This window comes from Eurypyga helias, unplaced genomic scaffold (genome assembly GCF_000690775.1).
Source record: "Eurypyga helias isolate BGI_N326 unplaced genomic scaffold, ASM69077v1 scaffold14764, whole genome shotgun sequence".
NCBI lineage: Eukaryota > Metazoa > Chordata > Aves > Eurypygiformes > Eurypygidae > Eurypyga > Eurypyga helias.
Window position 1 is genome coordinate 1 of NW_010245821.1, and position 27,969 is coordinate 27,969.

Sequence of the window (27,969 nt, forward strand, 5' to 3'; positions counted from 1 at the left end):
CAAACCATTCTGTGATTCTAATTCCCCTTGTGTTTATCTGTGTAACTATGTTGGCAGTATCATCCACAAGTAAGAATGTTTTGCTTAGGTTTTAACTTCAAACTTGAAGATTTAGAGCTAACAGCAAGCAACAATTAGACGTATGGAACCCAGTCGGGTTTTGCCAATTGATCTCCAGTTTCTTGTCCTTGTTCCAGTCGGAAGTTTGCTCATAAAAGATAATTGTACTTTCCTTCTCTTAAAGCCTTATTTAAATATTTTAATTCTATTGAGTTTCACTTTTTGAAAGTGGTAAGAGTTCTATTTCTGTGACATCATCCAAAAAATTAGGAAACTTTCACTTCCAGATAGACAGGGCCCCACATGTTGTCCTGTTTTATAGTGGTAAGATGGTTTCAGTGACTTGTATTCTTTTCTAGATTCCTCCTGGCGGGTAAAAGCTAAACATAATTCTCCAGTTTCCTTGATTATAGGCAACTTGTATTAAGCCCAGGTCTCCTTTCCTATTTAGACATAGGGGTCATAATCAGGTTTATTTCTGGAGAACTTTGAATTTGCACTTCCATGATCCAATGATATGATCTGTATGTGTATATATCCCTGAGGTAGTACCTCTAGTACCAGAAGGGATATTAGAAGTGTTATTGCACTATTCATGTGACTTGACTCATTGGCTAATTTACCCGACACAGAGGATAAATTTATCTTGGTGTAAAGGGCACCTGAAGGGTACTTTTCCGTACCTAAGCTGTTTTGATGACAACTTGGGTACCTCCATATGTCACTGTATTGCACAGGTTATATGTACCTATAGTGCCCTTTTGTATTACATCCTAGTTGCTGTCTTTTTTGTATCTGACCCAAGTAAATGTCTTTCTTGAACAACATTGGTGAATATTGAATGCAGTATTCTCTATCTTCATCATTAGCCCTTGGTAGCACCAATACTTTCCTTTCTCAACTTAACTATCGTACGTGATGCATACTGGTGCATGAGAGTCATCCTATGATTGACTGAGACACCTAAATCTTTTCTTCCTTGTTTCTAATGAACCAGTCTGACTTACTGCTGAAATTCACAGAAGCACAGCTTGAATTATAAGACTACTCTGTATAAAGAATGAGGTCCTCAACAACCTAAAATGGCCGATATCCGTATTTTGTTTATTTTGAAGTATGAAGGTAAGAGTGTCAGACCACCTGGGATGTGCAGAGTGATAGCTGCTCAGCATCTTCACCATTTTAGAGAAGACTCTAAAAAAATCTATAGTCCACATACTTGGTATGGAAAAAACCTGACGCTGTTAATCATCAGAACAGAAGTCTACCTGCTGAGCCAAACACCTGAAACAGAGGAATGAAAGGCTAAGGATAATCACAGAATTTGTAGAGCAAACTTGCTGTAAATCTGCAATCATCTTTGATAGGGCACTACTGATACACTAGAAGTTGGTGGTAATTACAGTTCAGTTTGTTTCCAAGAGGCATTTTTTGTGTAAATAACTGATTATTGGGTTATGTGTGAGAACACACTGTTCTGGAAGCTTTGCCATCCTTTGCTTCAGGAAGGGTCACAGAAAAAGCCAAATATTTATTTCCTGGTATAAACATTTGTGTTTTGTTTAACTTGGTGTCTTCAAATATATTTGCTAATGCAATTTAAGCAGTAGCCAACTCCTCCAAAGAGAAAAATGCAGATCCCCAAGTCTTCTTTCGCGCAGTCTGTTGTATTATCCCCTTTCTGGCTTGACGTACTTGTGAGACCACTAAGGGCAGTCTTGGAGAAAGCAGGGATTGAGGTGGTTTCATGCATAGACAACACACTGCTGTGTACTTCTCTGCTCTGAATTGTCTGGAAGAGTTGAAAAGCCTATCCTGTGCTGGGGAGTTCAGTTGGATGATGTCAATGTCATTTTTTATATAAGAAACAGTAAGAAATGAAAAAGACCGCATCAGACTAATGCCCGCTTTTCTCTCACCATGTTCTGTACTTTATGACTGAACATTCAACTATGACTAGACGCTCATACTTTTTTAATAATTTTCCCTCTTTATTTTTATTCAATTGAAGCTGTGAATTCTGCTCATAGCTACAGTAACGTGCTTCTCCCTGGGCAGCTAGCTATTTTCATGTATTCTCAAAAGATATAGCATTAAGATCACTCAGTTACTACCCTGTCTGGCTGCTTCTTTGTTAAGCACTACTTTCATTTATGTATTTTGATGAATCTGATAACTTCTTCACAGACCCACAGATTCTGTCTTTAGTAGAATGATTTCCAGTAGCTCAGCACGTTTTGGGAGAGGCACTCAGCATGCCTCGGGGTAATTCTCGACCCTAATCTATATGGGATCATACTATCTAAGAAAGATCACATCTTCCCATGAGCAACAAATTAACAAGTAAATTTAACAAAGTCATTTTACAACAGCATAACACACCTTTCATCTCAAAAGGCAACAAAGGGATTTGCTAATTTTACAAAATACATCTTTAACTGAAATCAGTTACTTTGGTCTCATTGTGGAAGTCACAGTTTTTGCAAAACTTTATTCTCTGTATGTTTTTATTCCAGATGATGGAACGATGGGAGAATCAAGGCAGCCCTCAAACAAGCCTGTCTGCTCCAGCTATGCCACAGAATATTCCCTATCCACCCACTCTTCACAGGAGTTCATTTCCCGACTCAACAGAGGCCTTTGATCCACGAAAACCTGACCCATATGAGCTGTATGAGAAATCAAGAGCTATTTATGAAAGTAGGCGTAAGTGAAAGACCTGTTCACCCTGCTGACCATTTAATATTTTAAGCTTTTGCTTATGAATGTGTCACTGCTGACATGTTTTTTTCTGTAATTGTCTTTCATAATTTAAAGAAAGCAACTAAAATGGCCTCTAATACTGGGATTATAAATTATCAAAAAATAATTCTAGACTTTCCTAGGTCTTGCCTAGATTCTAAAGTTTGACTTCCAGATTTTTTTCCCTTGTATTTTTGCTCTCTTAATTTTGACTGTTAATTCCTTAGTGAATAGCTCATTTTGCTGTGCTATTTTTCTTCCTTGTTAACCGATAGGATGATGTGAACTTATCAGTACAAAATTGTTTCACTTAATTTCACTCTGAAGTGAAGTTTATTAAAGAAATTTTATATCTATTTTTTTAATAAAAATTACTCTGACAAGTTTCACATTGTCCTCTATGGTTAGAAAGAAACCTATAGCACTAATAACTACTATTTGAAAATCTACATAAATCAGCACTGAGCCATCAAGATTCCTATCCTGTTTTTATTTTTCATGTTTTTTCCTCAAGGGTAAAAGGAGTTAAACTTTTTTTACTCCTTATCATAAAGAACATTCTAGATAAAAATATTCTTCTAAATTTTCCAGAGATCTTATGCTTAAGATCAAACCTTCAAAATTGTTTGTTTTTTTAATGAAAGCTTTTTCATAAATTATTACTTGCACATGACACCCTCCAATTCATTTTATAAATTACTTTATCCTATAGACCAAATTAGTTTATAAATTACACGTAAATTGTGCAGTAAAATGTACAATAAAGGGTACAGTAACCACTCCTCCCAGACTTCTAACAGTGTCCTGATCTTGCGGCTAATTCTGAAGCTTTAATTTGTTGTCTTCTGATGCAGGCATCCTTTGAACATTTCCTCTAAGTCTTGATTCCACAGTTCCCAACCAGTTCTCTTCTGCACTCCTTCATATCTCTTGGTTATAAATAACTGCCTCCAAAGATCTCTTTTGTCTGACATTTTTGTTTCTTGAATGCAATAAGTACACATCTTGGCAAATTCAGTTTAAGCCTTCGATCTCTTTTATTTTCTAACTATTGCTAGTGTTTCCTGAAGTGGGAGAAACAACAGGCAGGAAATCCATTACTGTGTCAAGAAATTGTCATCTAAATTGAGTATATGGGAAGGAGAGTTTCAAGATAATACACACTGAGTTTCCTACCATATGGCTGTGTCAGGTTGGTTATCTTCAGTAACGACATAACCTTAAAGTGTACAGGAAAAATTCAGCTACTTTGGGTTTTAAGTACTTATCTCGGAGCAAGTTTGCCTTTTCTTCTGGTAAGACTGGAAAAGGAGATTCATCTTCTAAAAATAGCACAAAGAAGCGAACAGTCATGACCTGGAAAACTCAAAAAGAAAGATAGCATTAAGTTTTTGTTTCTCTCACAGACTGTTACTAAACAGTTCATATCTATACTGCTGTAGCTCTGAATTTCTACAGATCGTTGTCAGAGGATCTCACCACAGTCAGCACTCACCAGGACCTCATCTAAGCCCCTGTTTCTCTGTCAGGGAGTTGAGCAAGTTTTGCATCACAGCATAGTTCTGTGAGGAGCACAAATGTCAAGACTCGAAGCAGAGCAAGAGCTAGCCCCAAGCAGCCTGATTTACAAGCATTTGCTCTAGCTGCTAGGCATTCTCATCCCTACCTGATGATGGCAAGAAGGGGGCTTCAACCACAAACTCTCCATGAAAAAGGATGATTTTCATTCTACAGGAATGTGTTTTCACCTTAGGTGCATGGAGGACCTTCATGACCCTTTGCAAAAGGGAATTTCAAATTTTAATGGTCAGATATGAATTACAAAGGCCTACTGCTTCTGTAATGGAAACAGTTTAATAGAAGCAGTTATACCAGTACAGCTTGGAGACAAATCAAATGATGCATTAGTACAAAAGCTGAGTGCAACCCTATTTTGTAAGTCATAGCTCCTTGGAAAATTGTTTTTCATGAGTTAGCTGTTACTTATCAGCTTGTACCTGTTAGCTGTCACCTGCCTCTGCTCTTGCCCATCAACTGTGCTCAATAGCTCCAAGTAGCCAAAAAGGAGCATAAAGTGTTTCCAAAGACTGATTAATATTACCACATCATCCAAAACACCTGCCTAAAAGCAAAAGAAGGGAAATTTTTTTTGTTCTTTCTTTCTTACCTTTCTGCAGCTGTGTATCTCCATCTCTCTGCTTTTTCTTTTTTTTTTTCCCCTCTTCCACTTACCCACCCTCACTTATTTCTTCTCCTTAGTGAAGACAAACCTACCCAGCCTTTCTGCTGTTCTTTTTTTTTTTGTGTGTGTTTAAAACTCAGAAATAGAGAAAACCTGCTCAAATGACCAGATAATTAGATAATTTCTCCTTTTTTTATTCCACTATTAATTTTAGGCAAATCCTTTAACTCCTTTCTCCTTATGAAAACTCTTAGAGAGGGATCTGGACAGGCTGGATTGATGGGGAGAGGCCAACTCTGTGCGGTTCAATAAGGCTAGGTGCTGGGTCCTGCACTTGGGTCACAACAACCCTCTGGGAACAAGTGTCTGGAAAGCTGCCTGGTGGAAAAGGACCTGGGGATGTTAGTCGACAGCCGGCTGAATATGAGCCAGCAGTGTGCCCAGGTGGCCAAGAAGGCCAGTGACATCCTGGCCTGCATCAGGAACAGAGTGGCCAGCAGGACCAGGGCAGGGATTGTCCCCCTGTACTGGGCACTGGTGAGGCTGCACCTCCTGTGCTCCTGAATCCTGTGTTCAGTTTTGGGCCCCTCACTGCAAGAAAGACACTGAGGGGCTGGAGCGTGTCCAGAGAAGGGCAACAGAGCTGGGGAAGGGTCTGGAGCACAATCCTGTGAGGAGCAGCTGAGGGAACTGGGGTGTTTATCCTGGAGAAGAGGAGGCTCAGGGGAGACCTGATCGCTCTCTACAGCTACCTGAAAGGAGGGTGCAGAGAGGTGGGGGTTGGTCTCTTTTCTCCTAAGTGACAGAACAAGAGGAAATTACCTCAACTTCTGCCAGGGGAGGTTTAGATTGGATATTAAGAAAAATTTCTTCACTGAAAGGGTTGTCAGGCATTGGAACAGGCTGCCCAGGGCGGTGGTTGAGTCACCATCCCTGGAGGTATTTAAGAGACATGTAGATATGGTGCTTAGGGACATGGTCTGGTGGTGCTAGGTTAATATTTAGACATCGTGATCCTAAAGGTCTTTTCCAACATAAATGATTCTATAATGCTGTAATATTTCTCTTGTTATAAAATGTATAATAGAATTTTGGATTTATATTTCTCTAAAGAAAGCAGTAAAATAAAACTGTTTTAGAGTGATTAGGTTACATTTGTCCTTCAGGTAGTATGGTAGTCCATGATTAGTGATGTGTCACAGAAATGCCAGTAGGAAGAATGCGATAAGCCAGTGATAAGCTCTCATTAACGGTGAAATCTGAACAGTTCCACCTTTTACTGGAAGGACAATGGTTCCTCCCTTCAAAATCTCCCATGGTATTTTCTCTTCTGACCACAGTATCATGATTTCCCAAGTTTCTTTCAAATCTATAAGCTGTCTTATGCACTGTAATCATTTTTTTTTTCTCCCAAAATGTTAAACAAATTGGAAAAGAACCAAAAAGAATAGTCCACCAACAGCTGTGAAACATGCAAATAGCAAAAGTATTAGCATAATGCATTATTAGCCTTCATAAAATAAGGGTGTTTTCTTATGCAGACTTACGAATACCTTTGTCTCAGGGTCACAGGCAAGCGTTTCAATACATATTCACAGGCTACCTTTGCTCTGGAATATCACTGCAGGTATTCAGCAGAGAGTTGTGTTAAAGTATCAGCAATAAGAAAGATTTGTCAGAGAGCATTTTACTGCCTCATACTGTGTAACTTTGAAAATACCATTCTTGCAGAAAAATACTAAGGCCATCAGGGTTTCATAAATTTGATACTCATGGAAAAATATTAAGTGTACAGAAATGAATGCATTATCTCCTGAGGGGGGTCTATGGGTAGCCTACAACTAAGGAGAATTTTCTTGTCAGTGCTTGTTGGCTGAAGACCTGCACAGTTACAGTCCTAAAAATTGAAGGAAATTTTTCTCGCAATTGTTACTGCATTTTTTTCAGACAGTATTTTACTGACAAAAATTTTACCTTTAACCATTTTTCCATTTTTGCTCCTCTCTAGTTGAAAAAAGAATCACGTTTTGGTTAAGGTGCTTTAAACAGCTATCTACATATGTGTGCATATGTATACATATGTAGCACTTAGATAGTACCAAATATATAGTATTCTGAAGTATTATATAAAGTATTCTTTGTATGAGTAAAAGTTTTTGGACTATAAATTCAGAATATAAGGCTCCAGTTTAAATCTTCCTTGAGCTCAGTTTGCTATATCTTTCAATATTTCTGTTCACCAATTACTGCCCTTTATATCAGTAAGACATGCCTGTCATCACTTAGTAAATAAGAGAGTATTGGGAAATCATTGATTCTGATGTATTATTATTAAAACTACTCCTTGACCTAGAGTTTGAGTGATTGAATTATAGGAAGATAATTTTCCAAAGTAATTTCCAAAGAGTACAGGTTGTTGATTTCCTTGCATTTATTGCTACCCCAAGCAAAAGCAGAGAAGGTCTGAAAAATTAAGTTACTAAATGAATATAAACTTTTTTTTAATGAGACAATACATAACAAAAGGAGAAGAAACTTAGCAGACCAATGTTCATCCCTGCAGAAAGAGTTACTTGCCATGACAAAACGGATTTACTTGCCGTAAGAATTGACAGTGAAACCAAAAGAGTTTTCAAATGGAATTATGCGAATCTCATCATCACAATACTGGGAATGTAAAGTGATTCTGATTGCTGGATTACAAAGTAGGTCCAAAATGACCTATGCTAATATGAAGTGTCTGTTTTACAACTGATGGCAGCATTAAAGATTCAGTATTCCTTTATTTTGAACAATTTACACTTTACTTAGAGGTATAGAAATAGATTTTTCTTCTGCAAAGTGGTAAGGTATACTGAAGAAGTCCAAGTAATAACTGAAGAAAACAGACTTGTAAGCATTGTGGAATTGGTCACAAGTGCGTAAGACCAATGGGAACTGTGTTGCCTGTGTGCTCTTCCAAAGTGCTGCTTGCCCAGCTTTGGAGCATTGTCATATTCGTTCTGCTCATTTCTAAAACTCCAACTTACCTAAAGCATGCCTAGGACTGAGGTGCTGACATGTTCCCTAGTGCTAGTTTTGCTTCATGTATTTAGCATTCAACAAAACATAATCCAGAAAATAATGCAGTATGGACAATAAATGCTATCATCCCTGTCTTTCATCAACATAATACTTCCTCCAGAGAATACCAGTGACTCTGTTGGTGCAAATAATACCTTTATGTCGTGCTGTAGTTGAACTGTGCTCCTAGGACTGTATCTTGATAGCAAAGTCTGGTATTTTGACCGTTAGTTTCAGTTAAGCTGGGATTGTGTTCCAGGCCTTGCTTATTGTTTATCTGTTTTCACAAATATCTTGCAGCTTTCAGTTTCAAAATCATGAGTGTCTTTTAAAATTAAACATGAAGCTAGATGTGCAAGCTTTTTACTATTCTATCCCCTAATAAGAGAGTTAACCTTGGCTTTGTATTCATCTTCCATGGAAGAAATCTTGATGTGTATCAAGACCCTTTGACATGCACAGCTGCATCCTTGTTCTCTAGAGCACATAAAGTAGTCCCCATAGTGGAGACTTATTTCAGTTATAGTTATATACAAGTAGCAGTTCAGAAGAAGGCTTCTTAGTTTTACTTTTCTGACTCTTGTTTCTAGGACAGATTAGCTGGAATGATGCAGCAAAGTTACAACATTTTATTATTCATTCAAGCTCTACTTCATAATTATTTCACTCCTATTTCAGATAAAAGACTAGAGCTACCCATGACAATGCAGCCACAGAAAGGCCTTATATGGATGGATGCAACATCTAAAACACACTGGTGTTATCAGTACTCTTCTCAGGGCAAATCTAAAACATAGCTTCATACCAGCCACTTTGAAGAAAACTAACTCTGTCCTGACTAAAAACCAGCACAAGGAGAATACACGAATCTTATGTCAACATTTTAAAACTTTCTGCACTCTGAATGTCTGTTCGTGGTGACAGTGTTGAGTAGCCTGGTCTCTTTGTCCTGTTGTCTCCAAATATGCCTTCTGCTGCCTCGCTTCTTAAACTTCGTCAAAGTTTAGAAAATGCCAAAGTGAGTTTAATAATAAGTAAATGGAAAGTTTCAAATTGCTTTGCATAGAAGTTAGATTTCTACAAAACATAACTGAATTTTTTTTATAAAACAGAGCTTGCTAGAGTGTCTCAGTATTTTGGTAAAAATATGAGTTGAGCCAGTTTGTTCTTAGCAGACACAAGGCACCAGGATGAGCATGAGTGACATACATTCTACTTGGTTGAGGACCAGTCCCAGCACTCCTTCCTTTTCACTTAGAAGTTGTTGTTCTGTAGGGTCTTTGTGCCCAGAACTATGCGAGTTTTGAAATGAACTACATATATCTGCATTTGTCACAGGGAGATGTTGCTAGTAAAGTTCCTTCTTAAAAGTTAAATGTTCTTTGCAGATCTTTTCTCTTTTGAAGTCTTCTACTAGTTGCTAACGGTTTGCCTGTCATGTGAGCAGAGCTATTTAGAGATTATGTTCTATTTCTCAAAGTACCAGTGACATAATTACAAGTATCCTGTACTGCACATGAACCCAGACTGCTGACAGCAGATTCTTCCCAAAATGAACATTATTTTTCTGTATTTAGCAAAAATACAGGTCTGGACTTAGATTTACCTTCCTGGTGATTGTATGTTTAAGAACTTTAAGACTTGATTCAACACCTTCATCAGAGCAAAATTCCAAGTTTCGTATGTGTGAATTTCTAAACTAGAATGAAAACAAATGAGAGATTTGGAATGGTTGATTATGAGATGATAACTACATGAGACTCTATATGAAGTTCTGCGGGGCAAAAAAAAAAAAGGCATCTATTCAGAAACAAAAGCCAGATCAGACTTAATGAGATTAGCTTTAAAGGAAACTACTACATTGACAGATACTTCTGCTTGACCACAAACACTAGTTTACAAAAAAAAAAGATACTGCTAACTTGCTTAAAATATGTGGCTGTCTTAGCACAGCAAGTTGTTTCCTAATTTGGCATAATCTGAGCATGGTTGTGCTGCTTTCACTTTGCTACTTGAGGCCAGTTCTGAGGGATATTAGGGTTGCTGCAAGCAGAAAGGGAAACAGAATGAACCAATCTTACAGCTCAAGAGAGTAATTCCATCTGGATGACCAACAGAAAAATAGTGGGTCCTTTCAAACGTAAAAGCTTACTGAGACTACCAAGATGAAACTGCTTTCTGAACATTAAAATGATTCTGTCTCTTTTAAGAATTCCATTAAAATTTTGCAAGGATGTGAGTTAAAAAAATCATTTCTCCAAGTTTGCAGTGAAACAGCATCAGTTTCAAAGGTTCTGGTTATCAGGAGTTGTGCTGGTGGAATAATTTACATTTTGATAGCCCCTCATCTTGAAGGATCCCAAATCAGTTGGCAAAATCTGAAGTGTGTGAAGGAATTACCTCCTTTAACCACTAAAGACGTGCAGCCACCTATACGCTAAAACACTGTAACCCACGTGACACAACTCCTAACACACCTGGTGAACACAAATACAAGAGAAACACCAAATCCAAAGGGATGGTCCCATCCAGTGGAATCTCTAGACTGTATTTTAGGTAAGCACTGTAGCAGTCATGAGAATATGAGCAGGTCATGGCTCTTATGTAAATACTTGTACCAAAAAAGTCATGAAGATATTCAGTGGCCTCCATCTCTGCTTTTGGGAAAATCTCTTTGCCCTAGAGCATTAGTTTATTATTGACTCGAGTAAACTGTGAATTACTTGACTGCTATCATTACCATCCTTGTTCTCTTTAGGAAACAGTCTGCCAGAAGATAGGTAGCTTTAGTCCAAACTCTTCCAAAGTCGTAAAGTACTGCCCACAGAGGAAATGCTGTCCTCTTTCTTACCATGTCCACATATTTCCAGAAGACTTAGCCAAAATTGCTTACCTCCAGTGCATTCTCTACTTCTTTCTGCTTGGAACTACCTACTTACTGTATTAAATACACTCCTGTCTTCCTTCTGTCTCAGGAAGATAATATATACTTATATGTTGCATCACTGTCCTACAGATGATGATGTGACAGATCTTATCCTATTTATACCATGAAATATACATTATGATATTCTGGTTTAGAGTCACATGAATAAGTTTGTACTTTATTTACCTTATTGTTGTAGGTAGGACAATGGAAATCACCTCTGTTTTGGAATGGTTTGCAATTCTCTCTGGATGCTGGATAGACAATGAAACCAGAAATTCTTGGTCAGAACATTTCAAAATCAGCCAAGGAAGTGTGACAGTGAATTCAACTATGGACTTGTTCTAGATTCCTCTAATGGCAGCAAAGTAGCTGTATATGAAAACAAATCAGTTATTTGCCGTATTTCATCTAGTGAAATGCAATTACATTAAAACTACCTGCATGAAAAGAAGGTTAAATGTGTTTATCTGCGTTTACCTTTGCGTACAACCAGTTGTTGTTATTGGTAAAATATATCCTTCTAGCAAAACCTTGCTATTCTTGATGATAAAAGACATTTTGCAATTGAGTTGAGTAAAAGTGGTGGTCAAGCCATCTAAACACAGCCATTAAACTTTCCCTTTTACTGCTGTACTTGATTAAGCATAAATATTATCACTAGCTTTCACAATTTTAAACACATTAACTATTTTATCTTTGTCATAACCTATGTTATGTTAAAGGAACATTACCATCTTACTATCTGTTTCATTTTGCATGGAAATGGACAGGGAGGTCTGCGTCTAGCAGGAATACATACATGTAGTACCTAGGAAGTCAGGAAGGAGGGGAGAAGAAAAAAAATTGCAAGAAAAGAGAGAAAGTAGAAATTGCTCTTTGGTAATTCAAAACACAGCACAAAATTGATGCTGTGTCTTTAAATAACTTGAGAAATGTATTTCATCTTTAATTCCCCATTTTCCTATTCAGAACAAGTGCTGCCCAGGACTGGTTTTCGAGCGGATTCCTCTGGCAAGTATTCTTCAGCCTTCATTGTTCTGTAAACTAATTGTCCTTCATTTTATGTTTCAGTTATTCTTCTTTCTTTGATCATTTCTCTAGATAATGGCCAGTCATGAATGTCCAGTCCCTATTTTATTTTTTTATGAGCTTTGTGGGGTTATAGAACGCTAACTCTAAATCTTTGTATTGTAGATTTGCATTTTGAGCAGGTGAAAGTATTTCTTTTTCCTCAACCAGTCTTTATGTATGTTTCACAGTGTTTTACATGTGCTTTTATATGTTGAAGTTGACTTTTTAACATCAAAATGTATCTCTAAATCTATCCAAATCTAAGCTTAAGCAATATTTTGTGTAAAACTGAAATTAAGTCTGTCTTCATTTGTGAAAGAAAAGAACAGGTGTATTATGCAGACCCACTCATTCCTTGCTCCCATAGATATATCTTGTTATGTAAAAAACTAAGAGCAAAAATTTTCAAAAATAGAAGCTTTTTGAGTCAACATCATCCTTTAAAGTGGCAATGGACATCTTTAAAAATGAGCAATATTTGATTTCCTGATACAATCATGTTAACTGAACAGTTAAAACAGGCTGTTTTGACAATCCCATTAAGTCTTTTCTGGTCCTACACAAGTTGGACAGAGACCCTAAATTAATATGATATTCAGCTGGTTTTGCATACACCAGTAGGGTTTATACAGTGAATAGCTTTGTTACTGCACCATTTTTTTTCCCTTGTTTTTATACTGAAGTCTTTATTTACCATATCTTCCTCTCTGAAAATATAAAGATGAACAGTTCATGGTTTTTAAAAAGGTGCTTACATTGGAGACCAACAGACCCATGACTGTTTGCAAGCTTTTCGTATCATTCAAGAGCACCTGAAACTAAGATAAAAAGTTATTGTAGATTTTTGTCAGTCACAATTAATAGTAATGATTTATATGGAACAAAAACCTTCGCCATCTTCAGCAAAAGACTCCCAAGTAGTTTTTGGTTTTAGCAGTAATGATGAGCACACCCAGAAAGACTGTAAAATTTTTACAACAAAGCTCTATGTTTTAATTGCAATACATAGAAGAGATTTAATTAAAATATATTCCTTCTCAACATTTACAAATACCAGATTTATCACCATAAAAATCACATAACAGTTGTGCAACTTGACTCACACAGAAAATGAATCAATCTTCAGTGATATATTTTCTCTGCATACTTTCATGAAACAATTGCATGTGCACTTATCAATGTGTAATCTACCTGGGATTTGAAATGAATGCAGCACAGAAATGTAGTGGAGAGTTGATAATCACATCTTCACCTATGAGATCTCACTATTGTTTAGTAACAATCTCATCTGGTACCTTTATATTCAAAGCAAATTCCCTGTCATCCGGGAACCAGAAAGCAGAATTTCCCAATGCTCTTTACCATCCTTGCTGTCCAGCAATGATCAGATCACAGCTTGTCCGATACCATTCTGAAATTCATGGAGAAGACATCTGGTTTTATAACCTACCAAAGTGAATTGTAGGGGGTTTTTCTCTTATAGGCCAAATTATCAGTTAAGACAGTTTTCCTTTACACTAAAAGAAGGAAAAAAATGCTATAACTATTAAAAAAAAATTACATTACTAGCAGGCAAAACAAGTTCTTTTTCTAATATAAATGTGCAGAGAGGTAAGGGAGAACAGTGAACATTGTCATTCTTGCACAGGATACACATATGATCAGAAATACTGACTTTAAACTGAAACACTCCTTTCAGTGAAACTGGTAGGAGATGGGGCATTCAGGTGCATTAAGTTGACTGGACGGAAAAGCAAACTGTGCAATGGACTATACTAATTCTGGCTTGGCTTGACTCCCATGTTTGCAAACCTATTCATTTCTTCTTACTTGGCATGAACTACAAGGTGCTAATCTAATTTACCAAGAGGAAAAAAAAAAAGATGCATTTTCCATAATTAGTTTATATTAACCAACAGTTTGCAGTATATTGCAAGGCACAGGAGCATCATTTTTCTGTAAGTATAGGTAATTTTCTTACTGAACATCTGAAAATCTGCCCCAGCAAGAAAAGGCAAAGTTTAGATTATCTAACAAACCTTTGTGAGGAGAAAAATACCAGAATTGTACAGAAGCACTGAGGAAATGTCAGATGAAGTGTAATCACTTATATGGGTAAGAATACTTGATCAATGTACATTCAAGAATATTGAAACTTCTACCACATCACAACAGGGTCTTTTAGTAAATCTACCAAGCATAAGATCTTGTAGTAAAAACACATAGTAGTGAACAACTTGTGTGCATTTAAGAAACAGGAAAAAAGAGATTTCTTCATCAGCAAGACTTTAGAATATAATTTTGATTAAAGACTAAGTGCCAATATGGAGATAAACTGAGACCTAATGCAAAAGGAATTTACTAAAACTTGGTTGTGTCTGACTAACCTGGCAACCAGTTTTTTGCGCCAAACAAGCTATGTTTATTTAATCAATCTAGATTTCAGGTAGACACTTCACAAAATGCCAGTTATAATTAAATCACTTCCATGTTTCCTTGGAGGAGACAGTGCTTAGCACAAAATATAGAGGAATGGATAGAAAGTAGATAAGCAGTTCTACTAAAAGAACAGTTTCTGGACTGAAAGGGTAATAAGTCTTCTGTGTTAGTGTAGTTGTCTCCAGACCAGTGGAGGGCTGGTCAGTGCAGCTAATGGAGTCGTATCATACCAAGCATGAAACCTGAAACAGCCAGAAACAATTCCACAGCAATAGCAGTGGAAGAAATACACTTAAGTGTACTAGTCAGTCACTGGAGATAATATGATATTGCTGTGAAAACAAAAGTAAAATCATGGGGCGCAATCCATCAGAGAAAATTCTGAATGAAGCAGGTGACCTAGTGACAAAGGGCACAAACAAGCTCAGGTACCGGTGTGCTCTTTGCTGGTCTTTACTGGTAAGGTCTGTGTGCTATTTGCTCGCGGAGGCTTGCAGTAACAGGGAGCTGGACTAGACGACCCAGAGATTCTTTGTAGTTCCATGTTTTGTTTGCTTGGAGGGACAGAAAAGCACATTATTTTTGAAAACCACTTTTCAGTGACCTGGTAAGAGTTGGCAGAGAGCGGGCTCCATAGAATTCCAAGTCTTTGGGAAGGAAGGCTTTTCTGAGCAAGAGTGATGGCATATTCATTCAGTATATCCAGAGTCTTCCAAACTATGTTAGAGCTCATAGAAAAGTATACAGTATTTTTAGCCTAAACCTTTTCATGGTCAACTGGGTTTACCTATTCCATTCTAAATGGGTATAAAACCAGCCTCTTTTAAATAAAATAGAACCTCTTATTTTGGTGTCTGGTGCCAACATTGGATTGGATCAGCTTTGTCAATGTGTTTGAGGAAAGTTTTCATCTCAGTGTGTCATAGTATGTATTCTTCACATCCTGTTGTTCTTATACTTTCTTAATGTGGTCCCAACTGTGCCTATTCATTTACGTGTGCGCAAATAAAGGTAGTGCTTGGTTGGTGACAGACTGCTGGAAACAGGGCCTTTGAGTGTTAGACCTGGGCTATAAGTGGTGATCCTACTGTGTCTATCTACAAAGCCCTCTCCCTAATACTGAGCCCCATCCTCGATACACTTAGGCACAGCAAATCAGGTAAAATATCACTGGCATCTTAAAATTCTTTTGCCTCTTGCAACCTTGAAAGAACCTTTGCATTAAGTTAACATACTGTACATACACAAACTTAATTTGTTCTTTTATTCACTGTTGAGACACTTCCTAGTCCCAGAAAAGCGGGGAACCCAACAAGCCTTAAAGCACAGGAGCATCACTGTGCTGATGTCTAGAGAGGATTTTTATTGCATGGTGATAGTATAGTGCCACTATGTATAGTGCTGACTAAAAATGAATCAGTTTTAACCCCAGACTAAAGCAGGGATCTGCCCAACTCTGCAGATTGTGAGGTGTCCACTGATGGACCTGGGGCGTATCTGTAAGTCAGTCACTAAAATACAGTTTCAGCCATCTGTGGTCCCTTCCCTCCTGAGGAAAGAAGGCAACTGGAGACTATGAACAGTTTGCTGAAATAAACCTACTCATTCCTTTTTGTCTTTTGGGGTTCACAACAAGCTGACAGTGGCCAAAAGCCAATCTATAGGCCAGAGTGCAATCTGTACGAAAGACCATTCTCGTTGATCACTGTCCTGTTTTGGGTGATGAGCCTAAAGCATCTCTGAACATTCAGACAAAGTGATAGTCAAAATGGACAACTTCTTAGTCCTCTAACTGCTTCACTTCATACAATTTGAAATTTTATTCAGAATTTCTCTTCTGTATTTTGAGGGCATCAAGACCCAAAGCAATGGGCTATTTCATGTGAAGCTAAGGACATTTTTGTAAGAAGCTGACTTTTAAAAAACACTGTGTTCCTGAACTTGTGTATTCCAGGGCAGAATATATGCTTACAGGCAAGTTACACAGGCATGTGGAAGCACAATTTTAATGATTCATAAAGCTGTTGAGACTTTAATTGAGGAGCATTAAGGTGTTCATGTTAATGATGTTAGCTTTCAATTTAAGCCCTAAGAGTCAGAGGCTTATAATGACAGCTTTTGTCAAAACTCTTCATTGAGGGTATTACCTGCAAGTGGAGTACTTAAAAGCTACATTACATAAAGAAACATGCTCGTTTATATCTGTATGTGGAACTAAAATGACCAGTAATGATTATGTATCTTTTCTAAGTTGGACTGATAATTTTTCTATGTATTTTTATCTCCCATTTCAGTTTATTCTCTTTGGTTTTTAACAAACTGCAAGGAAAACATAAATTTAAATGCCAGAGGTGGATGAAGAGCAGTATATTATGCAGTCAGTTGTAGGAAGAAGGCACCTTTATAACAGACAGACTGTTCTCTTGTAAATCTGTTCTAGTTTGGTTTAGTGTATTCTACTGAACATAATCATCCTCCAAGATACCTACATTTTCAAGTCTCCTCCTTTTCTGTGTACAACACATTGTGTCCCATTTGTTTCCACCAGCTCTAACCAGGATGCCATTAGTCATGGGCAATGAACACAAGGTGGGAGGGAAGATGGTGCAAATTCTCAAGACAAAGCCAAAATGCTTTGCTCAGTGTGATTTCCCTTTAAACCAGGTCCCGATTACAAGGAGCTGGATGTTCACCTTCGGAGAATGGAGTCTGGGTTTGGCTTCAGAATCCTGGGAGGAGATGAACCTGGACAGCCTGTGAGTTATTTCCTTCTGACTTTCCTTTTCATAACTCTAAAATCTGTGTAAAGGTCAGAAAAATATTACTCCATAGCTGAACCCAAATGAACACCACATTAAGGCTATACATAAAATGTCTTTTTTATTCATCCACAGAAAAAGACAAGACTCTCAGGTTGTTCGCATCTAAAAGATGTCACAGTAAATTCTGTTAGAATCAGAAGAAATTAAGTTAGAACCAGCCCTTTACTGTGGAGTGTGACCTGGCATTTTTTAATCCTGATTTTCCAAAACTGGGTTTAAGCAGAAGATTTTAAAAATCAGATTATGAAAGACTATGCATAACTGTATTCAGTGTAGGCAGACTATACATATGCAGAAGGTTAAAAGATACTGTTGACAATGCAGTCTAATTCCAAAACCACAAAAGACCCAACCAGGGAATGGTTGTCCATATTCCAGGTTAGATGATAAAGTCATGTGATGCATCAGGCATAAAAATGGTAGCTTTATACTGTTAGGAGGGAAACCCAACATAGATTCATTGCAGATGAATTAAAATATAGAATAAAATATATACACCATTTTTAAAAGAAATTTATACATTTTTTTGTAAATTAATTGTATATACATAAATACTATCATTTTGTGAGAGCAAGCAGAATTAGTACCCCTTTAGAATAACGTTGATGATGTAACTATGGTTTGTCAGCAAGAACTAATCCCAAACAAATAATTAAAACATTTTATTATCACAGCCTTATGCATAGACTGAGTCCTGAGTTACCACATTACTGAGATAATGTGTAAGTCGTTGATAGATTTATATATTCCATATTGAAATTTATACAGAATAATATAGTTGTCATTCAAGCATTAACATTAACCAACACATGGCTCTGAGAAACAAAGAAGCACGTCTATTTTGGAATTGTCAACATCTGTCAAAGTACTGATAATTATTAATAGTTTACTGATGCCTCCTGTAAAAGAAATAAATGCACTCTATTCTAAAAAAGGTGTTTCAAGTGATGATTGAAATGCAGGGGCCCTATTTTAGAATAAGTGTTCTGGAATGGATTTTCAAAGCTTAATAAGGTGTAGCTGTACAGAAGACCTTCAAGACCACTGAGCCACCATCTTCACATTTTCCACCTAAGCATTTTCCTGTCTTTCCTGGATGGCCCAGCCAGTATGGGTTCTCAAAGCTTGCCTACTGGGTGAAACCAAAAAGGATATCTGTTAGGAGCTAGAAGAAATGTCCAATTATATCCTGCAAATAATTGGCACTAGTGGAAGACTTGAAAATCCCCCTCTACCTGCTTCGGACTGTAGTGTCTAGTGGCATTTCCCACCTTTCAGGAAAGTGACCCTGTCTACAAGGCTGCTCAGTAATCTGGGAAAGTCTCTCCTGGTCTCTCCTTTAGTGCTTTTTTCATTAAAAATGTATGATTATGTAGTCACAGAGTGAATGTCTGACTGGCTCTACAGTTTGGAGGTTTATGATATTCTCATGGGGAAAAGTGCAGCTCAAATGCCTCATGTAAAATATGATTATTTATATAAAATTGAATGATTTCAGGCTAAAGAACTGCGACAAAACTGGTTTAGAATATCTAATATTCAGATGGCTAAGAACACATGCCACAGTTGTGGGAGCCCTGAATTTAGTCCCTGCTCAACAACCCAGCAGAGTGTGAATTTAGAAACTAGTCTTTTACCTCCCAGCTACATGCATTATGCACTGAAGTGTTACAGAGGAAACAGGTCTGTCAAGTTTCTTTTGAGCAAAGGATTGACCTGGCCTTACTGTCCGAAGTCAAAGAGTCACAGCTGGATACCAAGTGCAGGGATGACCACCTCTATTTTTGGAGAGCAGGACCAAAAATGATGCCTTCTGTGAACCACCTTCTAAGATGCTTTACTGTCCTGCTGAATCAGCCGGCACTTAGCCTCAAGGTTGCTATCTCTATTTCAGGGCTTGCAAATACAAAAGCATTTTTCCTCCAGATGTATCAGTCTAACAGACTTTATGTCTCTCCACAAACCATGTCTCAAAGTCCTCATGAATGAATAAGATTGTAGCTTGAGGCTGAAGTCCCTACAAGGTAAAAAGGCACCACCTTACAGATAGTTATTGCAGTGTACTTAGCCTCAAGGTTGCTATCTCTATTTCAGGGCTTGCAAATACAAAAGCATTTTTCCTCCAGATGTATCAGTCTAACAGACTTTATGTCTCTCCACAAACCATGTCTCAAAGTCCTCATGAATGAATAAGATTGTAGCTTGAGGCTGAAGTCCCTACAAGGTAAAAAGGCACCACCTTACAGATAGTTATTGCAGTGTAAAACTTCTCAATTCTCACTCCCTGTTTGTTGTCCATCTCTTGTTTCACTGCTTAAATTCATCACTAATAAAGAAGACAGAGGTGCTCCACTTTTTTTAGTTTCCATCTGTTTTGTATTCAAAATACAAGACTTCTTAACTTTGTTTTCTCTCCTTCACCACTTCCCTGCTCCCCCATGGACAGCCCACCCGCAGCCTCCCATTCCTTTCACCTCGAGAAAAGGAGAGGCAGTTTCTGCCTGTCCTCCAAACCCTTGCATTTCCTATGAAACAAGAACTGAGATGCTTTGATAAGTTTGATTCAGCTCTCCTGCTGTGCAGTCAGGTAGCACAGAACAAAAGGAAGCTTTCGTTGCCTTTTGTCTTTGTGGTTGGGTTCTAAAAAGGAATATGGATTCTTTGGCATAAGGCGCTAAGTTTTTAGAAGCAGCAGAATCCACGTAAAGTTTTTTTAGAAGGATAATACTGACGCTGTATAGCGACTGCACCTTAATTTCCTTTTAGTTATATCAGCTACCTGGCACCTTGGAAGGAGAAAGTGCTGCTGAGCTACTCTACTTCCCATATTTGTAAGCATAAAAATAGTTTCCAAAGGAAAGATGTAAATTTATTGAGAAATTTCTAATATCAAGACTGTGGGTTGTGCCACTTCCAATCACCTCTCAAGTCTCATGAGATCATGCCACCACAGTTATTTATCACGTCCCAGTAACTTGAGGAGTTACAGATAATCTGACCCTATTACCTTGAATTATAACGTCACTGAAAGATGGCAAATATATGTAAATTAGAACTTTACTGAAGTTGCAAATTGCTGTCCCAAAGTGAAGTATTTTGGCTACATTTGTGCGACTCAAAATCACAGGAACATATACATAATTACACTAAGAGTTTTACCTTTTCAACACAGATTGACTGGGATTCTTCTCAAAAATGCCTGCAAGATGTATGTCTATATTCCTTTTATGATCAGTGCCAAGAAACAGACATTACTAGACATATCAGATGTTCATAGAGCAAAATGTTAGGATAATGCAGACCATGCCTTAGGACCTTCTATTTTTAGCAGTGATTAGACAGAGTTCAGATGGTTACCTTGGATTTAGACCTCACAGACACTTAAAATTATGTGAGAATCACACCTATTATATGCGTTACTTAAATTTTACTGTGTGCACCTGTAGCTGTTATATTCAGAGAAACAGAAACACAAAGTCAAATAATTACCAAGAATCACAAAGTTACTCAGTATCAAAGCAGATAAACATCTAAGAGTTAATAGACCCAGGCTTCCATTTCAGATTATGCTCTGTCACAATCTTCCTAATCCCAGAATTTCTCCTGTTTAATCTCAAGGAATAGGTGAAAATTTCCCTTTTCTCTACAACACACTCTTTATTGCTTGCATGTCCTTTTCCTCACACAATCAAAGCATTCATGCCAGTATGAAACTGTATTACAGAGGTAATATAATTCTGATAAATACTTTTCCAATTTGTGTTTTGCTTGTAGAATTTATAACTATTATGGAAACTACTTAGCCATGAAATGAGAGCAGATACTGGATAAGAAACAGGTTCAGACACAGAAAAATAGAAAGAAGGAAAATTAAGTTATTCCTGCTATTAAGTAGACCCGGTAACAGACATGGTGGCCATCATCTTGACGAACACCTGAAGTGTTTAAAGTAGGACTCTGCTGCATACGTTAGTAGGCAGTTCCATCACTGAGATGAGTAACACAATAACAGTCCACTCTGGACATGTTAAGTATCAGCAATAATTACTTAATTAGTCAAAACTTGAAGGAGTTTTTGCACTTTGCGGTAGATACTGATGGCCTATCATGCTGTGAGCTGCATTTGTCTTTCTCCAAAGGTGAAAGATGCACAAATTGTTCAATACTTTGGCAGCCAAGTATAAAGAAACTGAAAATGCTCAATAAAACCAAAGGAGGAAGACAGTCCTTACAATCTTCCAAGCTGCAGAGGGTTACCACCCATCTCTGCCCAAGATAACTAGGAAATAATTCTTACTCATATGAGATACCCAAATATAAAGGTTTTGAGAATACTTTGTGGAGATCTAGCTAAACGTAGCTTTGGACAGCTTGCTTTCGGTCCAGTAAAGGAGCATAAATACCCATCTCATAGTTGGAATTTTGCACAAAGTATTTACCAAAGCTTTGAGGTATGTTCTTTCACCGTTTGAAGAACAGAATGGAGAACCTGAAAGAGTCTCTCTGGCAACTCAGCCTGGCACTGCTTAACAGGTTCCCAGGAACACCAGGAAGCAGGAAAACGTGTGTTCTCTCTTTGCTAACTTTTGAAAGCAAAAGTGAGCCAAAGGAAGACTAGAAACTGGGGGAAATTCTCCAGGCTCCACATGGGGTTTCATTTAAACATTCTGCTGGGATATTTGCAATTCTGCAGCTAAGACCATGGAAAAACAGAAAGACCACCTGTGTAACTACCACATCTAGCCTTTGCAGTTCATCATGAAAAGCAATACTTGATAGCTTTTATCTTTTATTATTTAAAGCAGATTGTCACACGGCATGTCATACCCATCTTTCTGTGCTCACTCACACACTGAACAAGAGAAAGGAAAATTTGGAACACACTCTGTGAATGCTTTAATACTCTTTCAAAGAAAGCAGGTTTTGTTTGAATCAATTTCAAATGTTCTACCAGTTATTCCACAGGGAAAATATATACATCTTCTTCTAATAAATTATGTGAATTTATGTGCATAGAAAGTGAAGAAAGTCATTAAAAGATGTTGAACAGATTTTTTACTAGTTTATATGTCCCATACAAATTACATTTAAATGTCGATTTGGGAAAACAACATCTGCCCAGAGTAATCTGAAATTTTTTCTCTTTTTCCATTTTGCTAATCGACAAATAACTGATCAATTATTCACTCTGAGTAACAGCATTTGATACAGCGTTTCTTTGCCCTTAAAGAGTCCCAAAGCAAACTCCATGTAGTGGTGTCACTTTCACTACTGACCTCAAGTGTTATTACTCCAGTAGCTTACACCACACAACAGTGATGAACCTCAGATAAGAAATATGTAGATTAATCTTAAGTCAAAAGGACCCTTACATGGAAAATAATCTGGTTAGATCTTCTGCATAATGTAGTTTATATAAATTCAACACGCCTCATAGGCAAATTGTCTGGATTTGAAGATATTGGGTAGATCATCCGTAGATCAGGATTCTCAGGTGTATCACTTCTATGCAGGTAGGGCACATCTTACCTTCTTACCAAAGGCAAGGAAGCATCTTCATTTGCACACATGCACACATCTCTTTATCTGCACTGAATCACTAACTTAATTTCAACAGAAGGGGAAAATCACTGCATTAAAAGGGAGAATGTGTCTGTGTGTGTGTTCAGTGTATATATGACAGGATTTTGTTTCTTTACTGCCTAGATTCTCATCGGAGCAGTAATTGCCATGGGCTCAGCAGACCGAGATGGTCGTCTCCATCCTGGTGATGAGCTGGTGTATGTAGATGGGATTCCAGTGGCTGGCAAAACCCACCGATATGTGATTGATCTTATGCATAATGCTGCCCGAAACGGGCAAGTGAATCTTACTGTGAGGAGAAAGGTGCTACCCACAGGTGAGTGAAGGCTGGGAAAGGTGAAAGGAAAAACATCTCAATGCTGGCAGCACAAACAGGCATCGTTTTTAAAAAAACAGAGAAAATTAAAATCAAAGTGAATTTTTATGTCATTTAAAGAAGGATAATCGTGAATTATCCTCATTTCTGTGACAAAAACACAGCTGAGTGTTGTTTCCTTTAAAAGTGGAAACAATATTGGCAACCCCGGTGTGGTGACCATGAATGCTCTGGACTTGTTCCATGCTGTCTTTGTCTGCGCTGTCTCCTCCTGTCCCCTTTTGGGAAAAATGTTCACCTAAGTTAAAGCTGTTCAAGCTGACCATGTCAATAAGCAATCAGAGAAAGGCTCAAAGACTGTTAACTGTTTAGGGCAGGAACTCATTTCACTCTTGTATGTGTTAAAAGCCCATTTCTGGTCTCACTGATGTCACTGGCAGTTTTGCCCTCTCACTGCAACACAAGCTGGCTGAAAACCTTCTGCATGGCACAAGCGGCCCCTAGGAGCAGGACTGGGTCCTCACTTGGAACAGACACTTTCAGAAAATAAACCTAAAACAATATGAAGAATCTGAAGTAAATGAAACCTTTAGACTAGCTCAGTCTCATTTACTGAAGAACACTGGAACTTGGAAAAATGTTGGCAGCATCTATTAAAGCTTTAATGTGAGAATTTGCTGCTGTTCCATTGCCACCTTTGCTTACTCAAGGAAAGAAGTTTATTTAAGAACTTGTAAAACATTTGTGGTGAGTATGAGACACCAGAAATGAGCAAAGCCACGTTCCCAGCCTGTCCTGTCTTCTGCCTCTGCGTGCCCTAGATCCACTGTCGTTGCCTGCGCAGTTCCCCTTCGCTCCCCTGCCAAAAAGCCGCCCTCCCACTCACCTTCGTCTTCGCAGTCCCCCTCCCACTGCGGCACCGCAGCTCCCTGCCTGCCACGCTCCCATGGGACTGACTTTCTTCTGTTACTGACTCCAGAGTCCTCCAGCCAGAAAGGTCCCCCTCCGCCCGGCGCGACGCCCCCTCGCAGCTCCCCCAGCGCTAGGAAAATGGCCAATAACCAAGGTAATCCGCTGAGCGCTTGCGATTAGCACCTTTCCTGGGTCAGCTGGCTGTACAGACTGCAGGCAAAATTAGCGAGAGGGTTAGCACAGAGTGCTAACCAGCCTCCACTGCTGCTTGTTAAATATTAAATAAAAGGGTCTATTAGACACCCTGGTCTTTTGGCACAGAGAATGAAGCAAGCTGGTAAAACACCTGGAGTTATTCTTTGGCCTTGAGAGTGCCACACTGGGGAGTATAATGTGTAACTCATTAATGTTTAAGCATTTCAGGAGCTGAACAGGATTTTAATTTGGTGTATTACAGCATAAGCTTTGTGGAAAAATTTTTAAATGACTGATGTTGGGCATGACTAAAAAAAGCAACACTAATGCATCAGGCCAATTGGTCTTGTGTGAATTTTTCACTAGCGTGAATGTATAACACAGAGGGATCTGGAAGTTTTCTTACCTGCCTGATTGCTGAAGTACGCATCTTAACCCTTGCCTGGAATCACTGTTTTACTTACCCAGATCTGGAAGGGAAAATCACCGTTCAGAAGCTATGGAAAACAATTTGATGAGGAAAATGTGACTAGGAAAATTCAGAACATGGATTAAAATGCCATTTTTTTTACAGGCAGAAGCAAAATGTAATTTTTCTGATCAATATCTATTGCGCAGATGACAATCGAATAGCCATTTAAACTTTTCCTCCTTTATCTTTCCTTTCCTATACTTAATTGCATTCAGTTGCATTCATTTATTGCCAAGCCAGTTCTTGGTCATTCTGCAGGGTAAGATAATTTCCTTTCTGTTGCAACCATACTGACATAAACAGTATTCAGTTTTCTGAAACATGACAGCCAGAAAATGAGATCTCTCTTGTCACTGACTATGGCATTTAGTTGCAGATTTGATTCAATAACTCTTGGAGATTTTCAATTCTAATGCAGGAGTATAATAATTGTTTGTTTTTCTTCCTCTTTATTCTCTCTAATCACTTTATTTCATAGTTGCAGAAGGACTGCTAAAGGACACACCTGACTGAGAAAACAACAGCTTGTCCTTGAATGATGTTTATTTTATTAATATATACACATTGAAGGTCTAATCTGCAAGCTCTCTTCCTAGGATGTATGTGTGTATGCATAAGCTCTTCACATGTTCAGCAGAATGAGTCTGCCACTCATTGCTTCGACCAGAAAACATATTATTTACATTCATCTGGAAGTTCTGTATTAAAACTGTCAATGAATACTGATTTGTGTAAACATCTTAGGACTGTGAGGAATATAGATTTTTTTCCCATCTGGAAGTGTAACTTTACTGTTTTCAGTTGCCAAAATGCTTCTACAAAAGAAGTGCGTAATCCCACAAGATGTAACATGTTCCCTGCTCTTGTTACTATAAAGCAATACTGAAGTGTGGATGGACTCTATTGTCACTTCTGCCCCTTACAACTCGCCACACAAGAGCATCTTCAAAACTTTTAAATGAGCACTGCTTCTATCACGACACCCACAGAAAAACTATTTGTGATTATTTTTCACTGTGTTCCATGAACATCTTTTGACCATGCTAATCAACTTGTATGAAGAACATTATGTAGCTAATCCTAATACCTCTATGTTAGCTGCCTTCTTAAATTCTTTTAATACAAACACAAATAATTCTGTATTGGATTAGATGGTGACATTTTCCTCTTGATGACAGATCAACCAACAGACAAGGCAATACTGCTTGCTTACAATTTTGCAATCCAGATAGCCACAGTTTCTTACTTTCCTTTCTTCTCTTTTAGATAGTTTAGCAGTGAGCGTTCATGCTTGCTTTATCTGATTGCCCTTGAATGTTTTGCATAATTGTGTAGATTCCTGTCTCTCTGCATCTATTACAGCTCCTAGTTTAATACTTGGGGTAGTCTGGGCTATAGACAGTCAACTGTATTCATGTTGCATTAGCAAATGTAGTGTAAGTCACAAAGCCACTGAGCAAGTCCAACTAATACTGATGTGATTTATATTGTAGGAGAACCGTGCCCAGAGAATGGCAGAAGCCCAGGCTCGGTGTCTACACACCACAGTTCTCCAAGAAGTGACTACACTACTTATGCTAACAGTAATCATGCTGTCTCTAGTAGCAATGCTACACCCCCCGAGGGCTTCACTTCTCACAGCCTGCAAACCAGTGATGTTGTGATCCACCGCAAGGAGAATGAAGGCTTTGGCTTTGTTATCATCAGTTCCCTGAACAGGCCTGAATCTGGGTCGACAATAAGTAAGTAAATCACATTTTTGATCTTATATTTTTCCAAATTCAGCCCTGATAAAAAAATAAATTAATTAAAACCTGACACCTGCTAATAATCACTGCACAGATAAAATCTGAAGGGACTCAAAGTTTCTTCCAGGGGCACCACTTACTGTATCGTCTTGGACAAAACCAAAGTTTTTTCTGGTCTCTGAGGTTCTGTGCTTCACACACCCATTTGGCTGTCAAGACTACAACAGGATTCACCCACAAAGTAGATTTCCTCTGTTCCTACGTGCCAGAGACACTCTGAATGTAACCACCAGGGTTATGTGAATGAATTATTTCTCCACATGCAACTGAGTTACACTTGTTATTTGTAATCAAGATGAGGTTCAAGATCTTGCTGAGATCACAGAAAACCCTGTGACAGCAGCTGTCCAGTTAGGGCACTTGCAGAAGCAACTGGAAAAACATGAGAAAACTGGTTAGACAGAGGCCCAGGGATGTTGATTATTGGTTGGTAATTAGCTGGACCATATATAGTATAAAAGCTATGACTGAGTACAGGGAAATGGCCAATATAGTGACAGGATCTGCCCTTATTAATTGTAGTTCACTTTATGCTCAGATAACTAATGTTTGCTGGACCTCAACTTTATAGTTTTAATATAGGCATCTGGTGCCATTAGAGATATCCTAGGAACCTCTAGGGAGAGGTAAGGCAGAGGTGACATAAGACCTACAGGAGACTCAAACCCTTTGGTAGTGGCAGCTGCAGGCACAGGGGTGCCCAAGGGTGTTTCAAACAGCATTTAACCAACTGTGAGCTGAGCCCTTTGGAAGGAGGAAGCATAAAAGGCTTTACATTGAGAGACATCCACATCTCCCACCAAATCCATCTGAAATTGTGAATGCTAACCACTGCTGAAAAACCAGGACAAATGAGAACATTTGTCACTTTACAAGTTGCAGCGTAATGCATTCCTTTCTCTGCATTCAAAACGTGTTGAAAGAATTGTTCTTTTGCCCAAAACTACTTCCTGAGGAAATAAAATAACAATTTCAGTTTTTAGGGCCCAACTTCACTCTTCTAAATTCATAACAGAAAAGCAATTAAGAGAATAGTGGGAAACTGTATCTCACAATAGCAAATGATCTCAGAAAACTTCTTTGCAGTATTTCATGATCATGCAGTTATTAAAAGAGTTGCTTTTCATATTACCTCAGCTGAATTTTAAAATTCCATGATTGCCAAAATTAATACTGTAACAAAACCGTGGATAATTAGCCTCTTGGGCCTCTGAGTTTTCAATTTATTGAATGTAATAACCAATTGGAAGTTCTTTGCAGAAGATCAGACAGAAAAAAAACTAATCCATAGAGGACATTGAGATACATACATATTAATGAGTTAAGTCGGTCATGAATTTTTCAATAAAATTATTTCACAGATAGTGTTTGTGGT

The 27,969-nt window shown here is 38.1% G+C and overlaps 1 protein-coding gene across 1 annotated transcript in view; it reads left to right on the forward strand.

Annotated features, from left to right (window-relative positions):
* Positions 1-2,576: 2,576 nt before the first annotated feature.
* Positions 2,577-27,969, forward strand: part of LOC104508548 (membrane-associated guanylate kinase, WW and PDZ domain-containing protein 2-like) — a gene marked incomplete at both ends in the record, with an annotated part of 66,540 nt that continues 41,147 nt past the window's right edge. Inside the window, 5 exons of the mRNA XM_010150206.1 lie at positions 2,577-2,766; positions 17,151-17,242; positions 23,015-23,207; positions 24,187-24,273; positions 26,280-26,528. Of these exons, the coding sequence (XP_010148508.1) occupies positions 2,577-2,766; positions 17,151-17,242; positions 23,015-23,207; positions 24,187-24,273; positions 26,280-26,528 (811 nt within the window). The remainder of the gene's footprint in view (positions 2,767-17,150; positions 17,243-23,014; positions 23,208-24,186; positions 24,274-26,279; positions 26,529-27,969) is intronic.